At 54.6% G+C, this 11,914-nt stretch overlaps 1 protein-coding gene across 2 annotated transcripts in view; it reads right to left on the bottom strand.

Moving 5' to 3' along the window:
• Nucleotides 1–11,798, bottom strand: part of DPP9 (dipeptidyl peptidase 9) — a 41,447-nt gene extending 29,649 nt beyond the window's left edge. Inside the window, exons 1-4 of one of the 2 annotated variants that reach the window (XM_015567061.1) lie at nucleotides 11,523–11,798; nucleotides 9,244–9,335; nucleotides 5,671–5,924; nucleotides 237–349 (exon numbers count right to left, since the gene is read on the bottom strand). In XM_015567061.1, coding sequence (XP_015422547.1) covers nucleotides 237–349; nucleotides 5,671–5,924; nucleotides 9,244–9,302 — 426 coding nt within the window. In that variant the 5' untranslated portion in view covers nucleotides 9,303–9,335; nucleotides 11,523–11,798. The remainder of the gene's footprint in view (nucleotides 1–236; nucleotides 350–5,670; nucleotides 5,925–9,243; nucleotides 9,336–11,522) is intronic. The other variant, XM_006754034.2, reaches the window with a different exon arrangement.
• Between the last annotated feature and the right edge of the window lie 116 nt (nucleotides 11,799–11,914).

Genomic DNA, 11,914 nt, shown 5'->3' with positions numbered 1-11,914 from the left:
GGGGAAGGGGGGAAGAGGGGAAGAGGGGAAGGGAGAGGGGAGGGGGAAAAAGAAAGGGGGAGAAGGAAGGGGGGAGAGGGGAGGGCTGCGGTGAGCCGGAAGCTCTGCTCTCAGTGTGCATGAACTGCGTGGCTGGCCTGGGCCCCTCAGGAGTTGAGGACCCATGGAAATGTGTACACTTTGAGGACCTGGCTACCTCCCTCACCCACAGGCAGGACCCGAAAGGTGCAGCTCACCTGGAAATGGTCCAGCATCTGCTTCCAAGACAGGAGCAGCAAAGCCTCTTTCCGGACCTTCCTGGGGATCTCAGAGTAGAGGAGGGAGTTCTCTCGGCTGCCATAAGGCATCCCTGGGGGGAAGAGGAGAAAAACAGAATGGGTGACATGGCCCAGGACAGGGCCGTGCCAGCCTCAGGCTCTCCGTGCCTGGGCCCAGCTGGTTCCTTCTGCTTCTATGCCATCCTGCCAGCACAACCTGGCTGCACGCCCCTCCCCAGAGAAGCTACGAACCCAGGTTTAAGCATGTCAGCAGTAGTACCGGATCCTCCACGGCTGAGATGTGTGTGCTGAATGTTTGGACTAAATTACTGAAGAAACAGCACACAAACACAATAGAACAAAAAAGGGTGGTCAGGGCTATCCAGCTCTCCACAGGCGAGGCTCCAGTCAATTCCTTTTTAGTAAAAGCTTTTGCAAAGGCCAGGAATTGCTCTAGGGTTAGAGCAAGTGTGTGTCTAGTCAAGCATCTCTTCCCTTGGCACTGGTGACACTGGGACACTCTCTGGGGGACGCCCTGGGCACAGTGGCACGTGGAGCAGCATCCCTGGCCCCACCCACTCAATGCCAGGAGTACCCCTAGTCGCGATGACTGTAGATGTCCCCAGATGTTGCCCAGTGTCCCCTGGAGGGCAGAACCTCCCCGACAGAACTATTGACCTAACCTTATCTGTAATATGATAGCAGCTGCCCAGTGAGGATTCTGTGTGGATTCAATGAGGTAAGAAATATAACGCACTTAGCAAAGGCCTGGGATATGTCACTCAGAGGTATCAACCTAATTCCAGTAAGTTGTAATTTTTCACATCTTAGATCTCTGATGTTGAGATGTATCTTATTACTGAAGTGCTGTCCTGTTCTTAGTGGCAAATAAAATAATGGCAGATCTTCCAACCGGTAGTGTCTTTCCTTTGGATGGATGACAATACAATTGCTGTTAATAAAGTTAACAGCAGAGCCCTGGCCAGTGCTCAGTGGTTAGAGTGCTGCCAGTGCACCCAAGAGTCACAAGTTTGATTCCCAGTCAAGGGCACACCCCTGGGTTGCAGGTTCGATCTCTGGGTCCCCACTGGGGTGTGTGTGGGAGGCAATCAATTGATGCATGTCTCTCACATCAATGTTTCTCTCTCCCCCCTCCCCCCTCTCCTCTCTCTCCCCTTTCCTCCCTTCCTCCCTTCCACTCTCTTTAAAAACCAATGGGAAAAATATCATTGGGTGAGGATTAACCAAAATAATAAAAATAACTGTTCTGTTTACAGTTATCTTTATAGGTAGCTTCTCGATATGGCGAGTGACATGGGTTTTCCACTTATGATAAAGTTGCTCACAAAGTACAGTTAGCAAAATAAAAGCAAATTTAAAGAGAACCATTAGGTTAATTAGGGTTCCTTTAAAAGTAGATTTAAGGAAAATATAAAGTTAACTCAGATGTGCAGGTGGGCAGCGCTCAGAGTTCGATGCCTAAGGACCCTTTGAGCTGCTTCCATTGGTTTCCTTCCCAGCTGGAGGCGCAGACATGACACTGCCCGGCCACGCTGCCCACAGCACACGCTCTGGACAACCCCGTCTGCAGAGCTCTGAGGGGCAGCTTTCCAAATGGGAAGTCAAGGGTGTGGCCTTGCCCAGGATACTGGGACCACTTTCTCCCCAGCTGATGGCCTAGGCCAGTGGTCAGCAAACTGTGGCTCATGAGCCACATGCGGCTCTTTGGCCCCTTGAGTGTGGCTCTTCCACAAAATACCACGTGCGGGCACACCCGTACAGTGCGAATGAAACTTTGTGGCCCATGCACAGAAGTCGATATTTTGTGGAAGAGCCACACTCAAGGGGCCAAAGAGCCGCATGTGGCTCACGAGCTGCAGTTTGCCGACCACTGGCTAGGCTAGCACATTCCCTGGATGAGCTGCCCGCAGCACCAGTGACGGTGATGATCGGCGTGCCAGGCAGGGGTCTGAGATAACCAATGACTACCGCTGATTTCTGCCTTCGCTGCCCCCCTCTGCCTTCTCATTCCAGCTCCGTCCCCTCCTCCGGGACAGCACCCAGCTCCAATGCAACCACCGTCCCTACCACCATGCACTGTGGCCTGGGTGACTGGCCTGGTGGGGGCACAGGACCCTGGATCTGGACATAGGACACGAGCACACCGTGGTCTTGTATTTCCTGCCTAAGGGGCCCCAAAGCTGCCTGGGGCCCCGCACCCTCTGTGTCCTACATGAGAGGCTCACGTGCCCTGGGAGGGGCCGGAGAGCCCGGAGAGGCTTCCTGACGCTGCAGTTTGAGCCCTGGAACCTGAGCCACCGCCATCCCATCTTCCTGGCGGCAGCCGCCGGCACAGTCCCTTCTCTGACCCACCGTGAGTGCACTGAGCTCCATCAGGCGCATCTGAGCCTTCACTGAGGACTCAGTGACTGGCTCTACATGCCCTGACTGGCAAAGCCTGGTGCCCACTGAGGAGGCAGGGGTCCCAGGGAAAGCAGGGGGGAGGTGGTGCTTAAAGGGGCAGGCTAGGCATTGCCCTTGGAGGCCCCTTCTGCTCCATCCACAGAGTCGCTGACTGCCAGCATTTGCTCAGGTGCTGGGCTAGTGCAAAGCCATATTATAAATACTTGGGGGGCTCTGGAGAGGGCTGTCCCAGAAACTTGGACATGAAGTGAAGTCAAGGGTACCTTGAGGATATTGAGTGATTCAGGCCGGATCAGCTCAGGGGTGAGCAGTGTCACCCCGAAAGAGGCAGTACAGAACTGAACTGTTCTAGGCACACTTCGGGGTCTTTGCCGGGCCCACAGCCCTTGTCAGGGGCCGCCCCTACTCACTGGGATGGGCCCTCAGAGCCTCCTGTGGACTTCAGGAGGCCCACCCCAGCTGCAGACATACCCACAGGCCGTGACCAACTGGCCAAGTGGACATCTGACCTATGTTGAGCCATCTGATTCCTTCTGCCAGAAACCCATTTCTGCTGTTGGCTAGAACCCTAGATGAGAAACCCTGGGCGTGGACGGCAGGGCAGTAAAAGTGAACCCATGGAGAACACACGCAGGGCAGCTGCCTGGCTCCACAAGGCATGGAGTACCATATCATGAGGTCTGAGAGGGGAGGGGTACCCAGAGATGCCCCTGCAACCTGACTACGAGGTGTACTTGGTGGCACAAAGGAGCTCAGAGGATTTCTGTCCCTTCCAGCAGCTCTGTACATGGCTCTCAAAGATGTCCACACCCTAATCCCCAGAACCTGTGAATATGTTACATTCTGTAGCAAAAGGGATTTTGCAGATGGGATTAAGTTAAAGATCTTAAACTGGGGAGATTAGGGTGGATTGTCTACATGTAATCATGCCTTATAAGGAGGCAGAGAGAGCCTTCAGACACAGAAGAGGAGGCAGCGATGTGACCATGGAGGCAAAGACTGCGGCGATGTAGCTACAAGCCAAGGAATGCCAGCAGCCACCAGCAGCTGGAAAAGGCCGGAAACGATTCTCCCTTAGAGCCTCTGCAGGGAGCCCCGCGTGGCCCTGCCAACACCTTGATTTCAGCCCAAGAAACTGATTTTAGACTCCTGGTCCCCTGAACTGTGAGAGGATAAATCTTGGTTGTTTTAAGCCACCTCCCTGGTGGTATTTTGTTACAGCAGCAGCCCTAGGAAACTCATATAAGTACCCTGACCTGGATGGAATCTGAACTTGAGTGAGTGACCAAAGAAAGTGGAAAAAAGGGATTGAGGGGGGCCAGGAAACTGCAGGAAAAGAGAGGCAACAGCTCACCAGACTCCTTGAATCTTGGCCACTTTCAGTCCTAACAGCCAAGCTCCTCCTTGGCTAAACGAAGCTTGAAGCACACACATCCAGCCCTAATTTCTCCCAGGCTAGACCTGGCAAACTGTTTTCTGTAAAGGGTCATACAGTAAATATTTTCAACTTTGCAGGCCATATGACCCTTGTTATATCTGTATTCAAAAGCAGCCATAGACAGAAATAAACGAGTGGGCATGCTGGGCATCAGTAAAACTAGATTTCCAAAAGCAGCCGCTGTTGCTTAATGACCCCCATGCTGGTCCACTGCCTTCCTGACCCTGTGCTTGCCCAACCACCACCTGGGTCAACCCCGTGGGTCTCTGTGAGGGTGACCTGCATCGACTGCGGGAAGCGGCGAGCCATCTGATGTCCATCTAGGTCACAGTCACAATCATTAGCATGGGGTTAACCTCGGGCGAATGACTTCATTCGTTCACTCCATCACTCACTCCAATACTGACTGAGGGCAGAGGGCATGACCAGGAATGGGCACTGTCCCAGGGGCTGAAGATACAGAGAGACTGATCTGGGCCCCAGAAGCTGAGAGTGATGAGCACGAAAATCTGCCTTGGTCAACAATCATGTGACACGTGCTTTCAAACACGCTTGGAACTGTCTCTACCTGCTCCGTGACACCTTTAGGTGAAGTAGGGCAACATTCACTAGCTCAGCAGATAGTAACTGTCTACCTCCTAGGAGCCAGGTTAGGGCTGGCTGCTGAGGGTACCCTGTAGCTTCCCACCTGGCCCGGCAGAACACACATACAAACAACTGCAGACGTGTAGAATGCTGCTCCAGAGGCGCACACCCGGAGGAGGAGGAAGCGGCCAGCTGTTAGCAGGCTTATCCAGGTATCTGGGGCAGCTGTGCAAAAATGTGGCAGGCCATCCTCTGTTGTTAAGACAGGGCATACGATTGTGCAATCACAAGAGCTTTCAGGAGCCTTCTTTTATTTATTTATTTTAATCTCCACCCAAGGATGTGGTTTTATTGATTTTTAGAAAGAGTCAGACAGACATCGATTGTTTGACTCTCATACTCTCCCTGACTGGGGACCGAACTCACAACCTAGGTATGTGAGAATCGAACTGGGAACCTTTTTAGCGTATGGGATGATGCTCCAGCCAACTAAGCCACCTGGCCAGGGCTTTCCCCGAGCTTTCTTAACACTTCACTCCACAGCCAGAGCCTCCTGGAGCTACTTGTGGCTCCCGCTGCGGAGGGAGTCCCACAGCTCCCAAGCCCAGGGGCAGGCCCAGCTGGCCGGTACTGAAAACTATCTCAGTGGCTCAGGCCCACGTTCCAGGCCCGAACCATAGCCCCTTGCAGCACAGACGGGGCGGCCCTGGCCTCTGCCCGCCTCACCTGCACAGCTGACTCTCCTGAGGACCCTGGGCCGGACCTTCCTTGTGAACAGATGTCCGTGGCGGGCATGGCAGTTTGCGCAGGGCAGGCCCCTCTATTTGGGCCTTCTAACTAAGAGGGCCAGAGACCTCTGGGCACTAGAGGATTTAGTAACAGCCATCCCAGAAACCCTGTCCTGCTCAAGGGCAGCCCCCGGGCCCAAAGGAGCCTAGGGGCCCGCAGGGACACAGGAGGGCTTACCTAGGTAGTAGAGGCGGTGGGAGTGGGGGCTTGACTCATCTGTCTTCTGCACAAACTGGAAGTCATGGGGAGCCTTGTTGACGATCAGGCCTGAGTTCTTGCGGCTGTCGTGGATGATGTTCCGGAGCCCTTCCCACGAGTGCTTCTGCACCTGGAAGTGGGTTGCCGGGTCCTCCATCTCGACCGTGTCGCCTGGGTCCGACATCGGGGCCCCAGTGGCCATCCTCTCTGCCCCCTCAGAATTCAGTGAGAAGCTATGAGGAGGAAGGGACAGACGGGAAGAAAATGAGAAGGGAAGTGGTACCCCAGTTCCATATGGGAGAGTTTTCTTGTCAGACACTCCAATTCCCCCTGCCAAGCCCCACACTGTGCAGCCTTCCCTGTCCCCTAAATATTTCTTAAATTGTTACACTTCCCTCCAACACCGTGCTGGCTAAGATCCAAGCCACCGTCACCTCTCAGCTGAATGATGGTAACTGTCTAACAACTCAAAACTCTTGGGGGTTTTCCCTTCAGTGAAAACCAGTCCTCATATTGGCTTTCAGAGCTCTGTCCTCGGCCTCGGCCACTCTCGAACCTCATTCCCTGTCATCACTATGCCCCAGATGAACTGGCCTTCTCTCAGCTCCTCAAACAGCCCAGACTCCTTCCCACTCCAGGGCCTTTGCTCATGCTGGTCCTTCTGCCTGGAACACTTTTTAAACTCCTCTCTTTGCTGAAGTAACAGCAAATCAGATCTCAGCTTAAATATGTGAGGTCCTTAGAAACTTTCTATGACCATCTATACCAGTGATGGCGAACCTTTTGAGCTCGGCGTGTCAGCATTTTGAAAAACCCTAACTTAACTCTGGTGCCATGTCACATATAGAAATTTTTTGATATTGGCAACCATAGTAAAACAAAGATTTATATTTTTGATATTTATTTTATATATTTAAATGCCATTTAACAAAGAAAAATCAACCAAAAAAATGAGTTCGCGTGTCACCACTGACAGGCGTGTCATAGGTTCACCATCACTGATCTATACCAAAGCTGGTCTCTCCATTAATCTTCCACATGCCACCCACAGAGAATACGTCACAATGGTGGTCTGTCAATCGCCTGGCTTCCCCCATGTCTGTCCTATTCATGGAGGTGTCCCCAGAACCTCACGTGGCCCCTGGCACAGCAGGCATTCCACAGAGAGCCATGGAAGACCACTGGCCCTTGCACAGAAGCCTGAGCACAGAGAATTAATTGCCAAACCTCATTACCTGTGCCATCAGCTTGCTGGTCAGCAGGGAAAACTTGTGCCTCACCGGAGGCACTCAGAGAAGCAGGCAGGTACTGCCCGGGACCATGAGATCGCGGTGAGAGCGTGCATGTGCACACCCCCCCTCAGAGGCCATTCCCCTCCAGAGCAGCTGTGGCCGTGCAGAGGCCCCCGCCCTCCCTCTCCCACCCACGCTGCTGAGCACACTTCTTGACCAGACTGGACCGGCCAGGCAAATATTTGCTTTAGAGAAATCTAAACACAAACATGGTGACCCAGTTGTGGAAGAGCCAGGCCATCTCACGAGGCCATCAAAACGAGCGCAATGAGCCGGGTGTCCTGCCCTCAGTCAGAAGGAGCAGTCAGTTCAGCTCCTCCTCGACCGCAGGCCAGCAGAGCCTTCAGGGCCCTCGGGTCAAACAAACCGAACCCAGAGATGGCGGGAGACTCACTGAGGGGTGATGGGTGGGACCGGCTGAGCACTCCAGAACCCACACGGACCCAAGCACCGCCAGCAACCAGCCCAGAAAACCAAGCCAGGGGAGCTCCTCTCACCACCCAGCCCTCCCAGACTCTGCTACCACAACTCAAGCCTTGTTCACAGCAGAGAGACAGACCATGACTTCCAGGGTCCCCAAAGGGAACCCCAGAAGCAAAGAGCCTGGAGAAAGCACTCACAAAGTCACATGGCTTATCTCCACAACAAAGAGTGATAAAAAAGATCTTGCCTCCAATCGCTACAGAGAGTCCAGGGAGCGAAAATGCGATCCAGGAGATGAGAAATGAAATGAAACATCGGAGAAACTTCTAAGAATCTTCGTAGATGCAGTGGGGCAGCCCGAGCTCCCGGACAGGCGAAGGCTTGGTGCTAAGTCAGGCTCACCACTAGCCTCTTCTTCCCAGAGGCAAAGCCCTGACTGCAGGAAGAGGCTGGGGAAGAGGGACAGGTGGACGAAACGAGGCCCCGGTGAAGCAAGTCTGTGCCGCCCTTCCCCATCCAGCGCCAGCCTGTGCTGGCCTTCTTGAGTCAAGAGTTTACACAGCTGGGAAATGAAAGTGGACTTGAAGCCTCTTAGGCCATGTCCACCTCCACTTTCTTTCTGCCAATCGGTAGGGCGCCTTCATGGCCTGTGACGCCACCAGCACACAGTGCAGGACCTCCGGTTCAGCCACTGCCAAGGCCTGACGGAAGCTCTATGATCTCGGCCTGAGCTGGTGCTCCAGGAGCTGGGCCACCACCCGCATCAACCAGAGACCCGAGTGAGGCATGTGATGAGGGAAGCAGTGGAAGGCAAGAAGGGAGGCGGGTGCTGGGCAGGGTAGGTCAGGAGCCGGGGGCAGGGGAAGTGGCGTTCAGGTCACTCCCTATGTCCCTGAAGCTGGGGGTTCCCAGGAAGCAGCAGGCTCCTCTCTGCCCAGCACCACAGAGGCCCCCAGCTTTTAGGACCAGCCTTACACAGAGTCAGTTTGCAGTCCAGCCTGTGCCCACCGGGACCTAAGGCACACGAGAAGAGAGACATGGGTTCCCATCACTAACTGATACCTGACCTGCTCACCATCAGACATGGGGGCTGCATGTTCTCAGAGCCTGCGTTTTGGGAACCAATCACCATGTTTAGCATCTTCCAGCATCATCTTTGATACCTTCCTGCCTCCCCACAAGCAAATGAGCCTGAGATTGTTAGAAAACTGAGACTGACATAGGTCAACTGGTCAAGAAATTCCTACAGTTTCTTCAATTCATGCCAGGCCCCACACGTGGGATTTACCAAACTCACGAATCTTGTGTGTGTAATGACCTTTAGTCCTCACTGTAAGCTTGGGAGGTGAGTTTCAGGCTCAGCTCTATCTGAGAGCCTGCAATGTGGGCTCAGAGAGGTCAAATGGCCTGACCAATGTCACCCCCAGGGGAGGGGAGCCCAAGTCTGTTGGAATCAAAGCTCACCTCCTAACCACCAGGTCAGCAGTGCTCAACTAGGGCTGATCCCGTCCCCAGGGGACACTGGGCAATCTCTGGGGACTTGTGTGATTGTCCTGACTGGGAGTGTTCCTGACATCAAGTGGGTGGGGGCCAGGAATGCTGTTCAACAACCCACACTGCCCAGGACAGCCTCACAGACAGTGATCTGGCCCCAACGCCAGCAGTGCCAGGGCTGAGAAACCCTGCACTGGCCCACACGGCCTCCTCACGCCAAATAGCCAGAAGTTCCCCTTAGGGAAATGCAGAGATGTAGGGGGTGAGGGTGCAAAGGCATCTTCCCAGACCTAAGACCCTGCAACATCCCCGGCGATCAGAGCTCCCAAAGCCGTGCGCTCACCTCCTCCAACTTCCTGTGTTCGAGTTGTTGTCCAGGCGTAGCTTCTTAACCGTCCGCATTAACCACTTGGCTGATCAGGAAGGTGGGGGAGCCTGCAAAGGGAGAGACCACAGGGCTGCAACTCCCAGCAGGCACTCCAGGGGTGCAAGCTCTCCCCTTCCTCTCCCGCTTCTCCCTTCCTCTCCCGCTTCTCCCTTCCTCAGGCAGCCCTCCATCCGCCTGGGGAACACTCCAGGCCAAGGCCGTTCTGATGCGGTAGGTGGTTTAGGCCCTGGCCTGAAATTCGAGAGGGCGCCTGACATCTGCCAGAACCCAGCATCACTTTGCCTAGCAGCTCTCCCAAGGTGAGAAGTCCCTGAGAAGAGGAGAGTGTCAAATGGCTCCAAGAACCCCACCCACACACTGGCCAGAAATGGAATAAAGCCAAATTCCCCACTGCGGATGCCCCCCGACGGCCCTCCTGACCTCCCCGGCTCCCCTGCCCTTGACCATGACCTCCGGCACATTGGCCTTACTCTTCCCTAAACACACCACTCTCATTCCCACTCCAGGCCCTTTGCACTTGCCAGTCCCTCTGCCTGGGATACCCTGTCCCTCCTTTTTGTATGACCTGCTTGCTTATCCTTTGGGTCCCAATATCACCGCTTCAAGAGGTCCTTCCTGGCACTGAGTCCAAAGTTGCTAACTTGTCACCCGTATCACTACACCTGGTCTTTCTGCACAGCACTTGCTCTAGGGCAGTGGTTCACAAAGGGGACCCTTGGTGGCATCTGGAGATGTTTCTTGGTTGTCACCATTGATGGGGGTGGGGGTGCTACTGGTATCAAGTGGGTGAAGGTCAGGAATGAGACTCAACACCCCACCATGCCCAGACCTGTCCCCACAACAGGGAATGACCTGCCCCCAGGGTCAGCAGTGCTGAGGGGGAAACTCCACATTCATTATTTGGGGAGAAAGTTTGAGTTGGATCCTTAAGCTCACAATAGACACCAGAATAAAATCCCTGATGGTATAAACCAGAAGGACCCCCAGTGGCTGTGAGTCACTTTCTCTCTCCCTGTCAGGTATTTAAATGTGTGCAGCATCCTAGGACCCCAGCAAATCCAATGACTAGGGAACGCAGCAATATCTCCTGCGGGGAGGGGTGAATGGAATCCCCTAATCCAGGGTGTCTAACCCGGGCCAATTCTGGCCCCTGGGGGACACTTTTGGTTGTCACAGCTGGAAGGCATGCTACTAGCAATCTGATTGGTGGAGACACAATCCCACGATGCACAGGATGGCCCTCTCCCTGGCCCCAAATATCACTAGTTCTGAGGCTCTGAACCCCTGCTGAGTGAGTGAGCACTCCTTATGGGATGCCCGCTCCACGAGGGCAGGGCAGCTGTCCTGGCCCTGGTGTGTCCTGAGCCCGGAGCCATGCCGAGCACAGAGGAAGCACTCAATAAACACTGTGGTTGAGTGAATTTGTCACTGCCCTCCCCTGAACACTGTCTAAAGCCGAAGGGACCTCTGGTTTGGCTGGCACCCAACAACCTTCTCAACAAGCCAGGTCCCAGGACAACAGGCAGGTGCCCAGATGCTTAAAGAAACAGCAGGACAGGGACCATGGAGGAGCGGTGAGGCAACCTGTCGCCACAAGAAGCACTGGTTTCTGGGCATCAGAAAGGTATGGGTCCAAATCCTGGCTCTGCCACGGCCAGGCTGTGTGACCTTGGGGAAGTCACTTAACTTCTCTGGGCCCCAGTTTCCCCAGCGATCAAATGGGACTGCGGTGGGGCTACTGTGAGGATTACATGAGATTGCACAGGGAAAGGCCTGGCAGAGCAGAAACTACATGACGGCTAATACTGCTGACTAAGCAAGTTATTTAAAATCACACCTAGGGGAGAACTGGACTCAATCAGGGACCAGAATTCCCCCCAATCACGGACCAAATACCAGGCACTGTGTTAGGTGTGGGAGGCTGCAGCCACACCTCTGCCAAATTCGGCTGGAATCAGCACTCTCACTTTCTCATCCCTGGTCTTACAGGGGGTACATCCGGGTGGGGGTGGGGCAGCTGGAAGAGGATGCTGGACTCAAAGAAAAGCCTCCAGCAAAAGCACACAAAACCGCAGCTACTGGCCTGGGTCCCAGCCGGCTGGCCCTGCGGGCGGTGGCCGACCCCAGGGCTGTAGAAACCCACTTCCTGCCAGCTTCTGTGTCCTGGACCAGGCAGATGGATCCCACCAGCCCACACCCAGCCGGCATGGCCGCCCCACCTCCGCGCAACTGACCTTCTAAAGGGTCCAGAAAGCCTCCATTCCGGCGGGTGCGGGACACAGACCTTGAGAGAGCGAATGTGTCCTGAACACAGTGGGTTAATGGAGGAGCTGACCAACCCCGGGGGAGTCTGGATTGCCTGCCTGATTCTCCCAGCCCTGGCCCTGGACCACACCTAGGAGGAAAGTCCTCCCAGGGCCCATTCCCCGGGGCTCTGCCAGGGACACAGGGATTGGCGACCACAGCGCACATCTGGGCTCTAGTCCCAGCTCCTCGAAAGCACGGCTGTTGTTTTAGTTTGTGTTTTTTTTTTTATGGAGACCAGGGACTTCCTCACGGAGGGGGAAGGGAGGGTTGACAGGGGTGGTGGCAAAGGGGAGGGCTCCGTGGCAGCATCGAGGTCGGG

The sequence above is a fragment of the Myotis davidii genome, unplaced genomic scaffold (assembly GCF_000327345.1).
Source record: "Myotis davidii unplaced genomic scaffold, ASM32734v1 scaffold551, whole genome shotgun sequence".
In the NCBI taxonomy this organism is placed as follows: domain Eukaryota; kingdom Metazoa; phylum Chordata; class Mammalia; order Chiroptera; family Vespertilionidae; genus Myotis; species Myotis davidii.
Note: the sequence above shows the minus strand (reverse complement) of the source record. Positions and strands in the feature narration are given on the sequence as shown.